This window comes from Chiloscyllium plagiosum, unplaced genomic scaffold (assembly GCF_037043375.1).
Source record: "Chiloscyllium plagiosum isolate Xiang-an unplaced genomic scaffold, Cpla_swu_hap1 HiC_scaffold_33, whole genome shotgun sequence".
NCBI classification, from domain to species: domain Eukaryota; kingdom Metazoa; phylum Chordata; class Chondrichthyes; order Orectolobiformes; family Hemiscylliidae; genus Chiloscyllium; species Chiloscyllium plagiosum.
The window spans coordinates 29693568-29716164 of NW_028270171.1; the positions used below are offsets into that span (position 1 = coordinate 29693568).

At 47.5% G+C, this 22597-nt stretch overlaps 1 protein-coding gene across 4 annotated transcripts in view; it reads right to left on the bottom strand.

Annotated features, from left to right (window-relative positions):
• The window catches only part of LOC122547863 (protein FAM227A-like), a 221113-nt gene that overhangs the window by 156780 nt on the left and 41736 nt on the right, over nt 1-22597 (bottom strand). For 3 of the 4 annotated variants that reach the window (XM_087978406.1, XM_087978404.1, XM_087978403.1), the window contains exons 7-11: nt 19139-19237; nt 15774-15878; nt 11411-11540; nt 6481-6597; nt 5987-6081 (exon numbers count right to left, since the gene is read on the bottom strand). In XM_087978406.1, coding sequence (XP_087834532.1) covers nt 5987-6081; nt 6481-6597; nt 11411-11540; nt 15774-15878; nt 19139-19237 — 546 coding nt within the window. The remainder of the gene's footprint in view (nt 1-5986; nt 6082-6480; nt 6598-11410; nt 11541-15773; nt 15879-19138; nt 19238-22597) is intronic. The other variant, XM_087978405.1, reaches the window with a different exon arrangement.

Sequence of the window (22597 nt, forward strand, 5' to 3'; positions counted from 1 at the left end):
AATTTGTGGTGGATATGGAAGTTTCCTTTGGGGCTTTGGAGGGAGGTGAGGGGGGAGGTGTGGGCGCAAGTCTTGCGCCTCCTGCGGTTGCAGGGGAAGGTGCCGGGAGTGGAGGTTGGGTTGGTGGGGGGTGTGGATCTGACGAGGGAGTCACGGAGGGAGTGGTCTTTACAGAACGCTGATAGGGGAGGGGAGGGAAATATATCCTTAGTGGTGGGGTCCGTTTGGAGGTGGCGGAAATGACGGTGGATGATACGCTGTACATGGAGATTAGTGGGGTGGCAGGTGAGGACCAGTGGGGTTCTGTCAGGTGGCGGTTGGAGGGGCGGGGCTCAAGGGCGGAGGAGCGGGAAGTGGAAGAGATGCGGTGGAGGGCATCATCGACCACGTCGGGGGGGAAATTGCGGTCCTTGAAGAAGGAGGCCATCTGGGTCGTACGTTTTTGGAACTGGTCCTCCTGGGAGCAGATGCGGTGGAGTCGAAGGAATTGGGAGAATGGCATGGCGTTTTTACAGGGGGCAGGGTGGGAGGAGGTGTAGTCCAGGTAGCTGTGGGAGTCGGTCGGTTTGTAGTAGATGTCCGTGTTGATTCGGTCACCTGAGATAGAAATAGAAAGGTCGAGGAAGGGGAGGGAGGAATCTGAGACTGTTCAGGTGAATTTGACGTCGGGGTGGAAGGTGTTGGTAAAGTGGATGAACTGTTCAACCTCCTCGTGGGAGCACGAGGCGGCGCCGATACAGTCATCGATGTAGTGGAGGAAAAGGTGGGGGGTGGGGCCAGTGTAGTTGCGGAAGATGGACTGTTCCACATATCCTACGAAGAGGCAGGCATAGCTGGGGCCCATGCGGGTGCCCATGGCTACTCCTTTCATTTGGAGGAAGTGGGAGGATTGGAAAGAGAAGTTGTTCAGGGTGAGGACCAGTTCAGTCAGTCGAAGGAGGGTGTCAGTGGAAGGGTACTGGTTGGTACGGCGGGAAAGGAAGAAGCGGAGGGCTTTGAGTCCTTCGTGATGGGGGATGGAGGTGTACAGGGACTGGATGTCCATGGTGAAGATAAGGCGTTGGGGACCGGGGAAGCGAAAATCATGGAGGAGGTGGAGGGCATGGGTGGTGTCCCGAATGTAGGTGGGGAGTTCTTGGACTAAGGGGGATAGGACCGTGTCGAGGTATGCACAGATGAGTTCAGTGGGGCAGGAGCAGGCTGAGACAATGTTCGGTGGGGCAGGAGCAATGAAATAACAGTATAACAGTGAGAATGAAATGGGGGTCTGTCTCACAGAGTGAGAATGAGATGGGGGTTTCTCTAACACTGAGAATGAGATGGGGCTCTGTATAACAGTAAGAATGAGATGGGGTCTGTGTAACAGATTGAGAATGAGATGGGGTCTGTATAACACAGTGAGAATGAGATGGGGTCTGTATAACAGTGAGAATGAAATGGGGGCCTGTCTAACAGAGTGAGAATGAGATGGGGGTCTGTATGACAGTGAGAATGAGATGGGGTCTGTATAACAGATTGACAATGAGATGTGGTCTGTATAACACAGTGAGAATGAGATGGGGGTCTGTACAACAGATTGAGAATGAGAAGGAGGTCTGTATAACAGAGTGAGAATGAGTTGGGGGTCTGTATAACAGAGAGAGAATGAGATGGGGGTCTGTATGACAGTGAGGATGAGATAGGGGTCTCTATAACAGAGTGAGAATGAAATGGGGTTTGTATAACAGTGAGAATGAGATGGGGTCTGTATAACAGATTGACAATGAGATGTGGTCTGTATAACACAGTGAGAATGAGATGGGGGTCTGTACAACAGATTGAGAATGAGAAGGAGGACTGTATAACAGAGTGAGAATGAGTTGGGGGTCTGTATAACAGATTGAGAGTGAGATTGGGGTCTGTATAACAGAGTGAGAATGAGATGGGGGTCTGTTTAACAGATTGAGAATGAGATGGGGGTCTGTATAAAAGATTGAGAATGAGATGGAGGTCTGTATAACAGATTGAGAATGAGATGGGGGTCTGTATAACAGAGTGAGAATGAGATGGGGGTCTGTATAACAGATTGAGAATGAGATGGGGGTCTGTATAACAGAGTGAGAATGAGATGGAGGGCTGTATAACAGAGTGAGAATGAGGTGGGTGTCTGTATAACAGAGTGAGAATGAGATGCGGGTCTGTATAATAGTGAGAATGAGATGGGGGTCTGTATAACAGATTGAGAATGAGATGGGGGCATGTATATCAGTGAGAATGAGATGGCGGTCTGTATAACAGATTGAGAGTGAGATTGGAATCTGTATAACAGTGAGAATGAGATGGGGGTTTGTCTAACAGTGAGAATGAAATGGGGGTCTGTCTAACAGTGAGAATGAGATGGGGGTCTGTATAATGGAGTGAGAATGAGGTGGGGGTCTGTATAACAGATTGAGAATGAGATGGGAGAGGTTATGACAGTGAGAATGAGATGGAGGTCTGTATAACAGATTGAGAACGAGATGGGGGTCTGTATAACAGATTGAGAATGAGATGCGGGTCTGTATAACAGTGAGAATGAGATGGGGGTCTGTATAATAGATTGAGAATGAGATTGGTGTCTGTATAACACAGTGAGAATGAGATGGGAGTCTGTATGACAGTGAGACTGAGATGGGGGTCTGTATAACAGAGAGAGAATGAGATGGGGGACTGTTTAACAGAGTCAGAATGAGGTGGGGGTCTGTATGACAGTGAGAATGAGATGAGAGTCTGTAAAACAGTGAGAATAGAACATAGAACATAGAAGAATACAGCGCAGTACAGGCCCTTCATCCCTCGATGTTGCGCCGATCCAGGCCCACCTAACCTACACTAGCCCACTATCCTCCATATGCCTATCCAATGCTCGCTTAAATGCCCATAATGAGGAAGAGTCCACCACGGCTACTGGCAGGGCATTCCATGAACTCACAACTCGCTGAGTAAAGAACCTACCCCTAACATTTGTCCTATACCTACCCCCCCTTAATTTAAAGCTATGCCCCCTTGTCATAGCTGACTCCATACGTGGAAAAAGATTCTCACTGTCAACCCTATCTAAACCCCTAATCATCTTGTACACCTCTATCAAGTCACCCCTAAACCTTCTTTTCTCCAATGAAAAACAACCCCAAGTGCCTCAGCCTTTCCTTATACGATCTTCCTACCATACCAGGTAACATCCTGGTAAACCTCCTCTGCACCCGTTCCAGTGCCTCCACATCCTTCCTATAGTATGACGATCAAAACTGCACACAATACTCCAGATGTGGCCGCACCAGAGTCTTATACAACTGCAACATGACCTCAGGACTCCGGAACTCAATTCCTCTACCAATAAAAGCCAGTACGCCATATGCCTTCTTCACCGCACTATTTACCTGGGTGGCAACTTTCAAAGATCTGTGTACATGGACACCAAGATCCCTCTGCTCATCCACACAACCAAGTATCCGACCATTAGCCCAGTACCCCATCTTTTTGTTACTCTTACCAAAGTGAATCACCTCACACTTACCTACATTGAACTCCATTTGCCACCTTTCTGCCCAGCTCTGCAGCTTATCTATATCCCGCTGTAACCTGCCACATCCTTCCTCACTGTCTACAACTCCTCCGACTTTCGTATCATCCGCAAACTTGCTCATCCAACCTTCTAACCCCTCCTCCAGGTCATTTATAAAAATGACAAACAGCAATGGTCCCAAAACAGATCCTTGCGGAATACCGCTAGTGACGGCACTCCATGAAGAAACTTTGCCATCAACTACTACCCTCTGTCTTCTTCCAGCCAGCCAACTCCTAATCCAAACCTCCAACTCACCCTCAATGCCATACTTCCGTATTTTTTGCAGCAGTCTATCATGGGGAACCTTATCAAACGCCTTACTAAAATCCATATACACCACATCTACCGCTTTTCCCTCGTCCACCTCCTTAGTCACCTTCTCAAAGAATTCAATAAGGTTTGTGAGGCACGACCTGCCCTTCACAAAACCATGCTGACTATCCTTGATCACATTATTCCTATCCAGATGTTCATAAATCCTATCCCTTACAATTCTCTCTAAGACTTTGCCCACAACAGAAGTGTGACTCACCGGCCTATAGTTACTAGGGTTATCCCTACTCCCCTTCTTGAACAAGGGAACCACGTTTGCTAGCCTCCAATCATCTGGCACTACTCCTGTAGACAACGAGGACATAAAAACCAAGGCCAATGGCTCTGCAATCTCCTCCCTTGCTTCCCAGAGAATCCTAGAATAAATGCCATCAGGCCCAGGGGACTTATCTGGGGTGGGGATCGGTATAACAGAGTGAGAATGAGATGGGGGTCTGTATAACAGAGTGAGAATGTGGTGGGGGGTCTGTATAGCACAGCGAAAAAGAGATGGGGTTTCTATATGACAGTGAGAATGAGGTGAGAGTCTGTAAAACAGTGAGAATGAGTTGGGGGTCCGTATAACAAGAGTGAGAATGAGATGGGGGTCTGTATAACAGAGTGAGAATGAGGTGGGGGTCTATATAACAGTGAGAATGAGATGGGGGTCTATATAACAGATTGAGAGTGAGATTGGGATCTGTATAACAGATTGAGAATGAGATGGGTGTCTGTATAACAGAGTGAGAATGAGGTGGGGGTCTGTCTAACAGTGAGAATGAGATGGGGGTCTGTATAACAGAGTGAGAATGAGATGGGTGTCTGTATAACAGTGAGAATGAGATGGGAGACTGTATGACAGTGAGAATAAGATAGGGGTCTGTATAACAGAGAGAGAATGAGATGGGGGTCTGTATAACACAGTGAGAATGAGATGGGAGTCTGTATAACAGAGAGAGAATGAGATAGGGGTCTGTATAACACAGTGAGAATGAGTTGGGGGTCTGTATAACAAGAGTGAGAATAAGATGGGGGTCTGTATAACTGATTGAGAATGAGATGGTGGTCTGTATAACAGATTGGGAATGAGATGGGGGTCTGTATAACAGATTGAGAATGAGATGGGGGTCTGTATGACACAGAGAGAATGAGATGGGGGTCTGTATGACAGTAAGGATGAGATAGGGGGTCTGTATAACAGATTGAGAATGAGATGGGGGTCTATTTAACAGAGTGAGAATGCGATGGGAGTCTGTATGACAGTGAGACTGAGGTGGGGTTCTATATAACAGAGTGAGAATGAGGTGGGGGTTTGTATAACAGATTGAGATGAGATGGAGGTCTGTATAACAGAGTGAGAATGAGATGGGGGGCTCTGTATAACAGTGTGAGAATGATGGGTGTCTGTATAACAGTGAGAATGAAATGGGGGGTCTATATAACAGAGTGAGGATGAGATAGGGGCCTGTATAACAGATTGAGAATGAGATGGGGGTCTGTATAACACAGTGAGAATGAGATGGGGGACTGTTTAACAGAGTGAGAATGAGATGGGGGTCTGTATAACACAGTGAGAATGAGATGGGGGTCTGTTTAACAGAGTGAGAATGAGGTGGGGGTCTGTATGACAGTGAGAATGAGATGAGGGGTCTGTATAACAGTGTGGGAATGAGATGGGGATCTGTATAACAGAGTGAGAATGAGGTGGGGGGTCTGTATAACACAGCAAGAAAGAGATGGGGGGGTCTGTATGACAGTGAGAATGAGGTGGGAGTCTGTAAAACAGTGAGAATGAGTTGGGGGCCTGTATAACAGAGTGAGAATGAGATGGGGGCCTGTATAATAGAGTGAGAATGAGATGGCGGGGTCTGTGTAACAAAGTGAGAATGAGATGGAGGTCTGTATAACAATGGAAATGAGATGGAAGTCTGTATAACAATAGGAATGAAATGGTGAGGTCCTTTACAACAAGTGTCAATGGGATGGGGTATAATTTTGCAGTTGCATGATCTCCTCAATACATCATTCTGCATGTTTTTATTAACAGTGCTGTAAGAGTCAGAGAGTGACTGATTTGTCCTTTCTCACCTCACTGTTGACTGAAGGCCCTGCGGACCGCTCGGATTCAACGTTGTAAAACTCTTTGTTGGTTGAATGGAGGTCAATCAGGGATAGCTTCATTCCTGCAATATCAATAAATGGTCTGCTGATACCAACCAGTCCACCGTAAATTCCGACTGTACATGTTCAGATCCAAATTCCTTGGACATAAAGATATCCATTTGCAGACTGCCCATTCACATGCACAATCCGTGATCAAATAGTTGATGAAATAACTCAAACCGTTAGGTCTGATTTTCACAATTGGTAATCAACAAGGAAATCAAGCAGAATCATTTTTAAAGAAGCATTGTCTTTCTGTCTTCTTGCCCTCTCCCACCATTTCCTTGAACCCCACTCCCCTTTACTTTCTCATTATTTCCCTCTCTCTGTCCATCCCTCAATCCCATTCCCCAACTTCTGTTTCTTCCCACACCCCATGTTGAATGCCCTCTCACCCACCCTCTTCCCCCCCTGCTCACCCATGTTTTTATCGTGGTCAGTGTCTTGTGTTGTCCGCGATTTCATATCTTTCACCTCCTGTGGCAGTAAAATATCATAATTCCAGTTGTTATAAATCCTTGGTGTTGGCCGCACACCTGGAAAAAAATGAAACAAAGCTCATTCTGGATGGCAGATGGACTGGCAGCAACACAGGGCTCAGCTGAGAGAGAGAGAGAGAGAGAGATAGTGGAGGAAAGAAGGGATAATGGAGAAAGGGCGATAGAGGGTGAGGAATACAGGGGAGACAAGGAGAGAGAGAGACAGTGATGGGATGGAGACAGAGTGGGGGATTGAACACAGTGGAATTGAAAGCAGGTGGAAAGATTTGGGTGTTGGGCAAGTGGAGGCAGGAGGAGGGAGAGTTAGGAGAGAGGGTGTAACAAACATGAATGCGGAGCAGAATAGGCCATTTGGCCCTTCAAGCCTGCTTCACCTTTCAATAAAATCATAGCTTCCTTCATTTATCCTATCTAGTTCTATTAGAATTGTACAGATTTCTATGAGTTTCTGCCTTCATTATTTTAAACTCCAATGGATGTAGTCTAAACCCATCCAGTTCCTTTTCATACATCAGGAATCAGTCTGGCAAACCTTCATTGCACTCCCTGTATGGCCAGAATGTTTTTCCTCAGATAAGGAGACCAAATCTGCACACTATAACTCCAGGTATAGTCTTACCAAGGTCCTATCCAATTGCAGCAAGACGTCCCAGCTCCTGCCCTCGAATCCTAGTGTTAAGAAGGCCAATATACCATTTGCCTTCTTCACCCCCTATTCTACTTGCTTGTTTACTTTGAGCGACTGATGCACAATGACTCCCCGACTTCCAGGTCTCATTGCACCTTCCCTTTCATCATGTATCACCGTTCCGATAATAATCCACCATCCTGTTTTTGCTACCAGAGTGGATAACCTCACACCTATCCACATTACCTTGCATCTGCCATGCACTTGCCCTCTCACTCAACTTGTCCAAATGACATTGAAGCATCTCTACATCCTCCTCACAGTTCACCCACCACCCAACTGAGTGTCACCTGAAAATCTGGAGATATTACGTTTAGTTCCCTGATCTAAATCTTTAACCTATATTGTGAATAGTTGGTGTCCAAGCACTGATCACTGTGGTACCCCAGTAGTCACTGGCTGTGACTTAGAAAAATATCCATTTATTCCTACTCTTTACTTCCTGTCAGTCAACCAGTTTTCTCTTTGTGTCAGTACACTAACCCGAATCCCATGCACTTTAATTTTACACGCTAATCTCTTATGAGAAACCTTATTGAAAGCCTCCTTCCCCTTTCGTAAGTCCATTGCTGATTCTGTCCAAACCATTTTCCCAATGCTTTGCTATGAAATATTTTAAACGATTCTAGAGTTTTTCCCATTAATGATATCTGGCTAAAAGGAGAAGAGAAAGAGGGAAAGAAGGACATGGAGAGGGAATGGAAAGACAGAATGAAAGAGGACATGTGCAGAAGGAACAAGGGAGGCAGAGATTTCAATGGGAAGGGAAGATGAACGAGGAGCTTGGGAAAAGCTCTACATATAAACGGCATGCCCTTTCTGTCACACAGACACAGAATCACTCTTGGTATGTGAAGGAGGGAGGGCGAGGGAGACTCTGAGTGATTGTGCTGCAATTTCCTACCATACTCCATTGGCTTGCCTCCCATTGGATTTCCATCCCATCTCACCAATCACTGAGAATCCTGCAATTCATCAGCATCGTCTGCACCAGCATCATCTTTCAAAGCCCACTGAGTTTGGAGCTGCCCTGCATAGTTAGGACATATGCTCCAGACAAAGCAGGTCAGGGGAACCTGGCTCACCACTTTGCGGCAGGAACCTGGAGATCCTGCAGGATGAGATGGTGAAGCCACAGGACTGCCTGTCCCCCCAGTGACCAGCAGCGGACATCACAACAGCAGACCACGCCGGCCTGGTCTGAGGTTGCCACGTAAATGCTCACCACTGCAGGACAAAGTACAATGATATTGTTACCATCTCTTTCAGATACCTCTGAGTCAAATAGCATGGAAACAGACCTTCAGCACAACTCGTCCATGCCGACCAGTTTCCTGATGAAGTTGATTTTCCTGCTCCTCGGATGCTGCCTGACCTGCTGTGCTTTTCCAGCACCACTCTAATCTTGACTCTATTCTCTAGCATCTGCAGTATCCATTTCTGCCTAAGATCTGGACAATATCCAGGTTTGGGCTGACAAGTGGCAAGTCACATTTGTGCCACACAAATGGAGGCTATGGCCATCATCAATAAGAGACAATCTAACCACTGCCCCTTGACAGTCAACAGTGTTATCGCTGAATCCCTCACAATCAGCATCCTGGGAGTTATGATTGATCAGAAACTCAACTGGACTCACTACATAAATGCAGTGGGTAGAAGAGCAGGTCAGAGGCTGGGAATACTGTGGCAAGTAACTCACCTCTTGACTCCCAAAAGCCTGTCCACCATCTACAAGGCCCAAGTCAGGAGTGTGATGGAGTATCCCCATCTGGATGAGTGCTGCCCCAATAAAATTCAGAAGCTTGATATCATCCAGGACAAAACAACCAACTTGATTTGCACTGTATACACCGAGCATCCACTCCCCTCACCATCGACATTGAGTAACAGCAGTGTGTATTATCTACAAATTGCACTGCAGAAATTCACCAAAGACCCTCAGACAGCATCTTCCAAACCCACAACCATTTCCATCTAGAAGGACAAGGGTTGCAGATATATGGGAACATCAGCATCTCCAAGTTCCCTCACCATCCTGACTTTTGACCATCGTTGTAGCTGGATCTAGATCCTGGAATTCCCACCCTAATGGCATTGTGGGTCAAACAAAGCAGGTGGACTGCAGCAGTTCAAAATGGCAGCTCACTCCTAGCTTCTCAAGGGCAGCTTGGGACGGGCAGTAAATGCTGGCCAGCCCACATCCCACATCCCACAAACAAATAATTAAAAAATAATTTTTTTAAAAAAACCTGCTTGCTGACACTTAGTTTCAGTTCCACCAGGGTCATTGGGCTCCTGATTTCATTATAACCTTGGTTCGAACAAGGATAAAAGAACTTAACTGCTGAGATATGGTGAGGGTGATTGTTTGGAACTCAAGGAAGCATTTGACCAACCACGGCATTAAGGAGCCCTAGCACTACTGGAGTCAATTGGAATCAGGGGAAAACTCTGTGCTGGTTGGAATCATGTTTACCCTAAGGAAGATGATTGTGGTTGTTGGAGGCTAATAATATCAGGGCACCTCGGCAGGAGGGAGTTCCTCAGAGTATCTTCAGCTGCTTCATCAGTTATCTTGTTTCCATCATGGATACGAAGTGGGGATATTTGTAGATGATTACACAATGTTCAGTATCATTCATGACTCTTCAGATGATTGAAGACTTTCTCCATATCAGCAAGATCTGGTAACATACAGGCTTGGGTTGACAAGTGGCAGGTAACATTTAAGAAACACAAGTGCCGGGCAATGACCATTTCCAAATGTACAGAATCCAACCATTTCTCCTTGAAATTCAATGGCAGTATGAATTCTGAATGCCCCGCTGTCAACATTCTGGAAGTTACCGTTAACTAGAAACTGAAATGGACCAGCCATATAAATGCTTTAATTACATGATCAGGTCAGAGGCGAGGATGTCTGTGGTAAGTAACTCACTGCCAGACTCTCCAAATTCTGGTCCAGCATCTAGAAAACATGGGTCAGGAGTGTGATTGAATGCTCCCCATTTGGTCACACACTTCCTCTCTGGAGAATTAATCTATGACTAATTTGTTAAACGTAATTTCCATGTAGTTTACAGCTCTGCAAGTGCACCACAGTGACTCCAGCTGCTGCTCAAGTTCCAAAACCCAAAGCTCAGGTTTTTATAGTGGAGACACTTCCTGAATCGAGACTGTACAAAGTGTCGACAACTCCCCAATTGGCACAGGATGGGCATCCCACATCGGTGAGTTGTCCTGCAATGTCTCAAGTTCTTTTAGATTATCAAAATAATATATACGGTACAGTCACATACAAACCATATTCTGAAGTGTTTAATTGTCCACTGGCAGTAGTATTGGTTATTCAGGGGAAAGTTCCTGACGGATGAATCCCAGGACTACGCCTGTATCCCTATTCCTTCTTGGTATTGGATCATTGGCTCCATTGATCAATCCCAGTACCCACATCTGCTCTCTTTTGGTAATCGATCAATCTAGCCCCTCAACCCCCAGTCCCTCTGGGCAATGGATCATCTGCATTAGACCCCTCTTCCCAAGCCCTTGGGTAATGGATCATGCCTGGCTGTAAAACAATGGCAGGTTACATGTTAGTTTTTGCCTTTGCTGTTGAATGTAGATCTGGTATAGCACACAGGAACATGCTCATCCCTCTCCTGAGTATCATATCTCAGAACAGGAGTGGCTGTGTAATGAAGTGACAGAGAAATGATGTGTGCACCACAGGTCTTTTGGGAACTCTGTACATGACAGGGGTGCAACTTTATGAAGTTACATGAAATATCAGGATGAACTAGGAAAGGCACCACAACTTTAAGAAACTATTGACCTTCCTTGTTTTGAGATGACTCTTCCCATCCAACCTACCTTCACTTCATTTCCACAAAACCAAAAAAGCTGAGGAATTGTCCATTTGTAGAGAAGAAACTGAGGGCGAGAAAGTTGAAAAACAACCACATGTTCTACGTGGCACAGAAAGACTCAGCTATAATGAGTGAAACCTCTATGTGATTACTGGATCCCGGTCTCTGTACCTTGTCAAATATATGACCCCTGCATCCCACTTTCTATATACTCCCTCTTAATTCTCCATACTCGTGATCATCTCATACACAGCACCATGCATACACCCACACAATATATAACATTCTTTACCTCCAAACCATTGATACACGATGTTGCACAGTTGAGATCTGAAATCATGATTGTGAAACTGCACCCAAGACTGCGGAAAACTGCAGCAGAAGCTGACATACACAGCCTGACTGAGAGTGCTGGGCAAATCCTGAGGGCAATGAGATAAAACATGAGAAATAACAGCAAGAACATTAAGAATTTAGAAGCCACACCAGCCACTGGAAGTTTGCCTCAGTCAACAAGGCCACCAGACTGTGTTTAACAAAGAGAAGGGGGAGATGTTGACAGGTCCAGACTTAGATCTGCACTTCTCTCTTTTGGTCCTATTCCGGCCTGTAGCATTGGTCACTGATGTTCTCTCTCAGCAACCAGTTTTAAAAACATTGGGGTGCACAGTTCCCTCACACAGACCAGGTTTGGGCATTTCTCAGATAGACTGTGGATAAATCTTCAAATTAATCCTGTCCAGGGACAGCACATAACTATTTGATGACTTGCGGCAGGAGGTCAATCCTTTGACTGTTTGTTCATGATGCTGGAAAGACCCTTGCACTGAAAGGTTTCAAAACAAAATTAGGGCCCTAATTGTTAGGAACCGCATATTTCTCCTATTAGATTATTTACCTATTTATCTAAAATACTGGGAGAAATTTGTAAATTGAAAATCTAGTGCAATTATGGGGTACATTTTCAGCTCTACATGACTGTGTGCTTTTGGAGCAGTGAGATTGTTACACTGTTGAGACACAGTGGTACTGGGAGTCTTTGGGTTAAGGAAAAATGGCCTGACAACAGTCCTCGAGTTGGTCCAGCTCTAGTTTGTTATAGTCGTATGAGGTCAGTGCAGCCAGAAACATTCACAGCCAACAAACGGAAAACATCTTGCTCTCCCTTCTCTTTGTGTGTGTGAAAAGATAAAAAAAACTCGAGACTTAAAAGAAGAAATTCTAATTTAAGAAATGACCTTTGTCCACTTAATCAGCTATTGAATCGAAGAATGACCATTGTTCTGTTCACAACATCACATATCACTACTAAACTCTAAATAATTGAGAGCAATACCTCTTCACCTTGTGATGTAGACTTTGATCTGTAGAAACCTTTTTCCCTGTCTATATTTTCTCCGGCCATTATATCAGTGTCCTAGTTGTGAATCAATGTGTGCGTGATAAAGTGGTATAGTTTAAGTCACCTCGTAATGAATTAGTGATCTTTTTCTCTTTGAATTTGTGAAAGAATATGTTTCTTTACAATAATTAATGGAAGGATTTTGGCAGGGCTGAAAGGACTGAGTTATAGGGAGAGGTTGGACAAGCTAGAACCTTTTTCTTTAGAGTGTAGGAGACTGACGGGGAATCTTATAGAAGTGTATAAGATCATGAGATGTATGGCTAGGGTGAGCACATTCAAGTCTTTTTCCCAGGGTTGGGGGATCAAGGACTAAAGGGCATCAGTTTAAGATTAGAGGGAAAAGTATAGAAAGGAACCTGAGGGGGAACCTTTTGTTTTACACAGAAGATGGTACGCATATGGAATGAGGTGCCAGCAGAAGTGATTGAGGTGGGTACATTAAAAGCATTTCAAAGGCATTTGGACAATTACATGGACAGGAAAGGTTTAGAAGGATATGGGCCAAGTGCAGGAAAATGGGGTTAGCATGAATGAACTAGTTTGGGCCAAAGGGCCAGTCTCTGTGTTGCAGGACTCTATGACTCTATGAAATCTGGTGCAAATTGCTTTTGTCCTGACTTGTAGTCAGTCAAGTAAATCGATCATTTTGGTGATCTAATTGGGTAGTTACACATTAGTGGAACAGTGGGGCTCGCTTACAGGCACACTCCACCCAACTGAGTTGTAACAGGTCACCTATCTCCATGTGGGCAGACAAAGTGTGCATAATTATATCTTTCAGCAATTTGCCTGTAACTGGAGAATAGCTAATGACCTTGGCTTTTTAAAAAATTTTTTAAAAGAAACAGGCCCTTCGGCCCAACAAGTCCACACCGACCCTCCGAAGAGCAACCCAGCCAGACCCATTCCCCTACATTTACCCCTTCACCTAACACTACGGGCAATTTAGCACGGCCAATTCACCTAGCCTACACATCTTTGGACTGTGGGAGGGAACCACAGCATCTGGAGGAAACCCACGCAGACACGGGGAGAATGTGCAAACTTCACACAGACAGTTGCCTGAGGCAGGAATTGAACCCGGGTCTCTGGCGCTGTGAGGCAGCAGTGCTAACCACAGTGCCACCATGCCATCCATTGAGATTTGTGTCAATCTGTTTGAAAATTGGCTTACAGCAGCCTCCTTATAGCCCTTGCTAGATGTCCTGAACCCTGTGAGCTGTCACAAGGGCTCATCAATCACAGTCTCATTCCTTTGAGCGTCCTCAAAAGAATGGTGTCAGGAGCTACACGTTGCTTTGTTTTGAATTCCTTAACACTGACAGTTAAAATATCAGTCTCCACTCCCTGATGTACTAGCTGCGATAGACATCATTTATTGGAGTTAAGGCTGCCACAAAGTGGTCATATAAAACCTTTACCATATACCAGGGATTTACCAGCATGGGTCCTGAGCAATTCTTCAACCTTCCTGATCACGCGTCCTCTGACAAAACAGAATAATTTTACTGTTGCTGTTGCAGTTTTCCATTATTGTCTTTAGCTGCTCCAGCTGCAGCTTTTCCTGAGCTTCGGGGAGATCAGACCCTACTCTGCTTCTCCTGAGAACTAGTTTCTTTTACACTCTGAATGGTATGTTTCTCCAGGTCAGGGTCATTCGCACTTGATTAGATTACTAGTTTAGCTTTGTCCCACCACATGCTGCTTCACCCTGCTCTGTGAAGGCCCCATGGATGAGCTAATTAGAGGGAACTGCAAGACCACACACCTGCCAGACCTGGGGCAGGAACTCCTGGGATAAAACACAGAGGCTGAATCTAACCAGCTCTAGGGCAGCCAAATGAAGATGGGTAACAGGTTTCATGTTAAGTGCCGTTATGAAGGGCCAGTAAACACGATCAGAGGGCACTTATAGGCAGCAGAGACACCCCCTCAATAGTCCTTGCTGCTTGAAGATATTGTCAGCTGCATTGAGCTGGCCTCCCTGTGGTAGTTTGGGGGGGATGGTATTGTTGAAACTGAAAGCTCCATGGCTCAGGTCGAGGGGAGACTGGGGAAGGCAATGGCCTAATGATACTGTCGCTAGATTGTTAATCCAGAGACCCCAGGTAATGTTCTGGGGATCTGGATTCAAACCCCGCCATGGCAGGTGGTTTAATTTAAACTCAGTAAAATCTGGAAGTAAGAGTTTAATGATGACCGTGAATCCATTGTCATTTATTGTAGGAACCCACTTGCTTCACTAATTCCTTTAGGGAATGAATCTGCCATCCTTACCCGGTCTGGCCTCTACGTGACTCCAGCAATGTGGTTGCCTCTTAACTGCTCTCTGGGCAATTAGGGATGGCTAATACATGCTGGTTTGGCTAGTGATGCCCTTCTCCTGTGAAGGAATTGAAGAAAACACTGACAGGAGGAACATACAGAGAAGGAACAAGACTAGGCCACCAGGCCCTTCAAGGCTGCTCTGCCCTTCACTAAAACCATGGCTGATCTGGCTCTGATCTCAACACCACATTTTTATGTCTCCCCAAGAATCTGCCATCCATGTTGTCTGTCGTCCTCTACCTGAAAAATATTTAAAGATTCTGCACCCACTGCCTTTTAAGGAAGGAAATTCTAAAGATTCATGACCGTCAGAGGAATATTGCTTCCTCATATCTGTTTTACACAGGTGCAACCTTATTTTTAAACTATGACCTCTAGGTTTGGACTAGGATTGTCTTTGCGAGCAATATGTCTGGGCAGTCAGACTGGGGTCAACAGGTGTGAGATGCGTCTGGACAGTCAGACTGGGATTGGTGTGAACAATATGTCTACACAGTCAGACTGGGATTTGTGTGTGTGTGATGGGTTGTCACTGTCATGGTGTGCCAGGACTGCATGAGAACCATCAATTTCATATCTGGCAGCAGCGAGATCAGTAAGTTGTGATTCCCTAGTAGGCAATGGAGATGATTCTATGGGGGATCTGGGAGCTGTCCCTTACACACAGCAGATGGATGGTCAGGGTGGAGGGAGACTGTTCAAAATTAATGTCCTGATTAAGAATCAGAAATGATTTGAGTTTGTGAGGGGCACCAAGTGGATAGCCATGGCAGACTATATGCATGTGGCAGTGTTTGTGACTACTGTAGACAGGAGGTGGCAGCAGGAGCCTGTTACGCTTGGTGATATCAATACTGTGCACTTACTGGGTAAATGCGCAATGTTTGTGACCCGTTAAGAAACTGCATGTCAAATCACTAACCTGAAGAAATCGGTCTCCATAGTAATAGTTCTGACAGTTCATGATCAGCTGAACATAATTTTTCGAAATTCGATCAAACAGTTGACCTTGTATACTGTAATTGGTCTGGAAACAAAATCACATGATGAGTAGCAGATCCCTGACTGTTACTCACTATTCTCAGTGAGAAACCCTGACTGTTACTCACTATTCTCAGTGAAAAACCCTGTTACTCACTATCATCAGTGAGAAACCCTGACTGTTACTCACTATTCTGTGAGAGACCCTGACTGTTACTCACTATTCTCAGTGAGAAACCCTGACTGTTACTCACTATTCTCAGTGAAAAACCCTGTTACTCACTATCATCAGTGAGAAACCCTGACTGTTACTCACTATTCTCAGTGAGAAACCCTGACTGTTACTCACTATTCTCAGTGAGGGGCCCCAACTGTTACTCACTTTTCTCAGTGAGAGATACTGACTTGTGATCACTATTCTCAATGTAGTCAGGCTTCCTGCTGCACTGTTGTTGAACAGCACTGTGCTCACCTCTCCTGCAACTTTGGATAGCAGTAATGCTGTCATTTAGTAGAGGTGATGCTGCCAGATCCATTCTAAGGGAGACTGGGAGTCAAAGTTGTCTCTTCTCCCCTAAAGCTAAAGTGTGGGTATGGTAGTCTAGTAGATATGTTACTGTGATCCAGATAATCTTCTTCAGGCCCTCAAAGATGCTGACATAGTCAACACCGAGAAGCAGAAAGGATCCACCTACTGGGGAATAAATCTCTCAGTCACAGGAAAGATTCCTGAACTGCGTACTGGACAATATCATACAGAAGATGACATCCCAGGATCACGGTGTTGTTTAAGGTTGAACCTATGGCACTGTTAAAGAGTTTGTAGCGAGACAACTAAAATAAAAATTTTAGCAAGCAACTCCAGGATCCATGTCTCTGAAAGATTTTGACAGTGCGAGTTGACTTGGTCTATAGCACTTGGTCTTGAAGATGGGATGTCTGCACAAGTTTGCTAAAATTCTACACCTCTTCCATGACTGCATGGGTGGACATGTTTGTGCCTGTGGTGATATGTCCGATGTCTTTGTGATAACTGACCATGTAAAACAAGGACATCTCATGGGTCCCCTACTCAGCAATTTCGTCTTTTCTGTAAAGCTTAAGGAAGGCACCAATACTCAACCCCATTCATGGAAACTTCATTCCGTTCAGACTGCGGCCCTCCAGCAGTGTTACTGAGATAGTAACGAGATGGCTTCCATGCGCAAATGACTGTCATAGTGCCTACGACAAGGAAGATGTCCACAGAGTGGCAAACAAATGCTTGAGTTTTACTAAAACCTTTGGTCTAGAGCTCAGCACTTCAAAGACTGAGGTTATGTTTTAGCCTGAACCAGGCATAGCGTTCGAGACACCAAACAAAACCATTGGTGACACCATTCTCAAACTGAAGGAAAGTTCAAAGCTTTGTGATGTTCTCTGTCGGAATGCCATGTTCTCTTCTTTATTCATTCACAGGATGTGGCCATTGCTAACTCTTTCCACATTCATTGTCCATCCCTAATTTCCAACCACATTACCCCCTGTGGGTTTAGAGTCACCCGTACACCTGACTAGGTAAGGATGTAGAGCTCAGTAGTGAATCAGATGGGTTTGTGTGACCAACAATATTATCAGCATAATGCTAGCTTTCAATTCCTGGTTGTTAATGAATTTACATTTCACCATCTGCCATGCTGAGATTCAAACCCATGTCTCCCATGTTCTTTGTCTAGGGTTCTGAGTTACTAGTTCAATAACATTACCACTACGCTACCACTGTCCCTTAGGATATTGGTGAAGATCTCTATACACAGACTCAGGAAGTAAATTCTGTCTATTACTGGCCCTAGGATTGTGTCTGAAAGCAGCACGACATCAAGCTAAAGGCTATGAACAAACTCTACCTGGCCAATGTCCTTGCTGCTCTGCTGTTTGGCACAGAATCCTGGTTCTGCTGCAGTGCTGCATCTGAAACACCTCCACCAAAGACACCCATGATCCATCATGAGAGTCTGATGGCAGAAGGAAAACACTAACTACCTCATCCTCCAACAGCACAGAGGACCATCTTCGAAAAATTCAACTTGACAGGCAGAGCATGTCTCCCATGTGGATGAGTACACAATCCTCAAGAGGGATCTGGGATCTATGCTGAACTGTCTCCAGACAAACAATATCAAGGTAGCCATTTGCTGGGGGAGACAAAGACCCTTACAAACTTCGATATTGCAGACCAGAGGCTTCCCCCCCGAGCACCAAGAACACTAACGTGAGCTGTCAGCTCTGTGGCCAGCCATGCTATTGTGGACGCTTCAGTAACACGACAACTCACAGGAGACAGTGAGAACTTCTACAGTTGGCACACACTTGAGCAAAGAGGAGTTTACCATAGAAGAAGTCAGATCAAATCTCATTGTCATTTGAGAAGTCGAGTTCAGCTTTAAAAGAAAATTCTGTTTTGATACAAGTGACCATGAAGCTGCTGAATTCTCATAAAATACAATTGACTCACTCACATCCTTTCTGATTATTTATAACTGAGACAAGGAGGAACTTCTTCATTCAGAGGGTGGTGGATCTTTGGAATCTCTCCCTCTAAGAGCTGTGGGGGCTCAGTCATTGACTATATTCCACACCAAGATCACACATTTTGCCCTGTCAAGAGAAATGAGGAGTGTGGGAAAGTGGAGATGAGGTAGAAGGTATTGAATGGGGCAGTAGGATTGAGGGGCCGAATGGCCTGCTCCTGCTCCTGTGACTGACAGACATGAGGGACTTTGTTCACTGGAGCATAGGAGGTTGAGTGGTGACCTTATAGAAGATTATAAAACCACGAGGGGTACAGATAGGGTTAATGGCAGGTGTCTTTTCCCTAGGATGGGGGAATTTCAAGACTGGGAGCACATTTTTAAGGTGAGAGGAGAGAGATTTAAAAAAGACATGGGACAATTCATTTTTAAAGAGAGTGGTTCATGAGTGGAATGAACTTCCTGAGGAAGTGGTTGGTACCACATAGTTATAATGTTTAAAAGGTATTTGGATAAGTACTTGAATAGGAAACGTTTGAAAGGATAAGGGCCAGGAGCAGGCAGGTGGGACTGGTTTAGTTTGGGATTATGTTCAGCATGGACTGGTTGGGCCGAAGGGTCTGTTTCTGTGCTGTGTGACTCTGTGATGCTATTGGTCCATTGTTCACAGCCTCACATTGCTGTACATATCCAGTCAGCCACTGGGGAAGGTACACACCCACAAATACAGGTAGACTTTGAAAGCAGTTTGCAGGCCTACACTAGAATCATCAATTCCTGCCAATACAACCCTCACCTGATACAACAGTAGGAAGAGCCACCAAAAGGTATCCAGGAGCAGGTCCTGTACCAGAGTGGAGTGGAGTAACTGCTGGTACACAGTCATGTAACCAGTCTGCAATCAAAAGAAATGAGAGACCATTACCCTCTCACTTCTGAGGAAGGGTCACCACACCTGAAATGTTAACTCTGATTTCTCTTCACAGATGCTTGTCCAGCAACTTTTGTTTTTGACTCTGTGTACGATTAGCCAAAAAACAAACATTTATTGAATGAGTGAAAAGAGCTGTAATGTGGGAAAAGAGCAATCTGACTGGAAATGGGGACTGCAGTATTCCACAGGCAACAGGATACATCCCAGCTCCAATCCCAAGTGTTTCACTCTCTCACCCACACCACAGACCGTCCTCACCCCACCCCTCACTCCCTCACCCACATCACAGACCATCCTCACCCCAACCCCTCACTCACCCCACCACAAACCATCCTCACCCCAACCCCTCAGTCTCTCACCCACATCACAGACAATCATCACCCGAACCACAGACCATCCTCACCCCAACCCCTCAGTCACTCACCCCACCACAAACCATCCTCACCCCAACCCCTCACTCACTCACCCTACCACAAACCATCCTCACCTCAACCCCTCAGTCCCTCATCCACATCACAGACCATCCTCACCCCACCCCTCACTCTCTCACCCACATCACAGACCATCATCACCCCACCCCTCACTCTCTCACCCACATCACAGACCATCATCACCCCACCCCTCACTCTCTCACCCACATCACAGACCATCATCACCCCACCCCTCACTCTCTCACCCACATCACAGACAATCATCACCCGAACCACAGACCATCCTCATCCCAACGCCTCACTCTCTCACCCACACCACAGACCGTCCTCATCTCAACCCCTCAGTCTCTCACCCACACCACAGACCATCCTCATCCCAACGCCTCACTCTCTCACCCACATCACAGACCAACCTCACTCCAACCCCTCAGTGTCTCACCCATACCACAGACCATCACCCCAAAACCTCAGTCTCTCACTCGCTCACCAACACCACAGACCATCCTCACCCCAACCCCTCACTCACTCACCAACACCACAGACCATCCTCACCCCAACCCCTCACTCACTCACCAACACCACAGACCATCCTCAGCCCAACCCCTCACTCTCTCACCCACATCATAGACCATCCTCATCAGACCATCCTCACCCCAACCCATCACTCTCTCAACCCTATCACCAACCACCACAGACCATCCTCACCCCAACCGCTCAGTCTCTCACCCACCACAAACCATCCTCTCCCCAACCCCTCAGTCTCTCACCCACATCACAGACCATCCTCTCCCCAAACCCTCACTCTCTCACCCACACCACATACCATCCTCACCCCAACCCCTCACTCTCTCACCCACACCACAGACCATCCGCACGCGCATGTGTACACACATACACACAATAGCTCACACCCCCAGACACCTCGTCCTCACTCTCCCCCAGACTGCCCGCACTCACTTTTCCCCCAGAGTGCACGCCCTCACTCTCCCCCAGACTGCCCGCACTCACTCTCCCCCAGACTGCCCGCACTCACTCTCCCCCAGACTGCCCGCACTCACTCTCCCCCAGACTGCCCGCACTCACTCTTCCCCCAGACAGCACGCCCTCACTCTCCCCCAGACTGCACGCACTCACTCTCCCCCAGAGTGCCCGCACTCACTCTCCCCCAGACTGCCCACACTCACTCTCCCCCAGACTGCCCACACTCACTCTCCCCCAGACTGCCCGCACTCACTCTTCCCCAAGACTGCACGCCCTCACTCTTCCCCCAGACTGCCCGCACTCACTCTTCCCCCAGACTGCCCACACTCACTCTTCCCCCAGACTGCATGCACTCACTCTCCCCAAGACTGCACGCCCTCACTCTTCCCCAAGACTGCACGCACTCACTCTTCCCCCAGACTGCACACCCTCACTCTTCCCCAGACTGCCCGCCCTCACTCTTCCCCAGACTGCCCGCCCTCACTCTCCCCCAGACTGCCCGCCCTCACTCTCCCCCAGACTGCCCGCCCTCACTCTCCCCCAGACTGCACGCCCTCACTCTTCACCAAGACTGCCCGCACTCACTCTTCCCCCAGACTGCCTGCCCTCACTCTCCCCCAGACTACACGCCCTCACTCTTCCCCAAGACTGCACGCCCTCACTCTTCCCCCAGACTGCCCGCACTCACTCTTCCCCCAGACTGCCCGCCCTCACTCTCCCCCAGACTGCCCGCCCTCACTCTTCCCCCAGACTGCCCGCACTCACTCTTCCCCCAGACTGCACGTCCTCTCTCCCCGAGACTGCACGCCCTCACTCTTCCCCCAGACTGCCCGCACTCACTCTTCCCCCAGACTGCACGTCCTCTCTCTCCCCCAGACTGCACACCCTCACTCTTCCCCCAGACTGCACGCCCTCACTCTCCCCCAGATTGCCCGCCCTCACTCTTCCCCAAGACTGCCCGCACTCACTCTTCCCCCAGACTGCACGCCCTCACTCTTCCCCAAGACTGCCCGCCCTCACTCTCCCCCAGACAGCCCGCCCTCACTCTCCCCCAGACTGCCCGCCCTCACTCTCCCCCAGACTGCCCGCCCTCACTCTTCGCCAAGACTTCACGCCCTCACTCTTGCCCCAGAGTGCCCGCACTCACTCTTCCCCAAGACTGCACGCCCTCACTCTCCCCCAGACTGCCCGCCCTCACTCTCCCCCAGACTGCCCGCACTCACTCTCCCCCAGACTGCCCACACTCACTCTCCCCCAGATTGCAAGCCCTCACTCTTCCCCAAGACTGCACGCCCTCACTCTTCCCCCAGACAGCCCACACTCACTCTTCCCCCAGACTGCCCGCCCTCACTCTTCCCCCAGACTGCCCGCCCTCACTCTTCCCCCAGACTGCCCGCCCTCACTCTTCCCCCAGACTGCACGCCCTCACTCTTCCCCCAGACTGCCCGCCCTCACTCTTCCCCCAGACTGCACGCCCTCACTCTCACCCAGACTGCCTGCCCTCACTCTTCCCCCAGACTGCACGCCCTCACTCTCACCCAGACTGCCCGCCCTCACTCTCCCGCATGACTGCACGCCCTCATTCTCACCCAGACTGCCCGCACTCACTCTTCCCCCAGACTGCATGCCCTCACTCTCACCCAGACTGCACGCCCTCACTCTCACCCAGACTGCACGCCCTCACTCTCACCCAGAACTGCCTGCCCTCACTCTTCCCCCAGAGTGCCCGCACTCACTCTTCCCCCAGACTGCCCGCACTCACTCTTCCCCCGACTGCCCGCACTCACTCTCCCCCAGACTACACGCCCTCACTCTCCCCCAGACTGCACGCCCTCACTCTTCCCCAAGACTGCCCGCACTCACTCTTCCCCCAGACTGCCCGCCCTCACTCTCCCCCAGACTACACGCC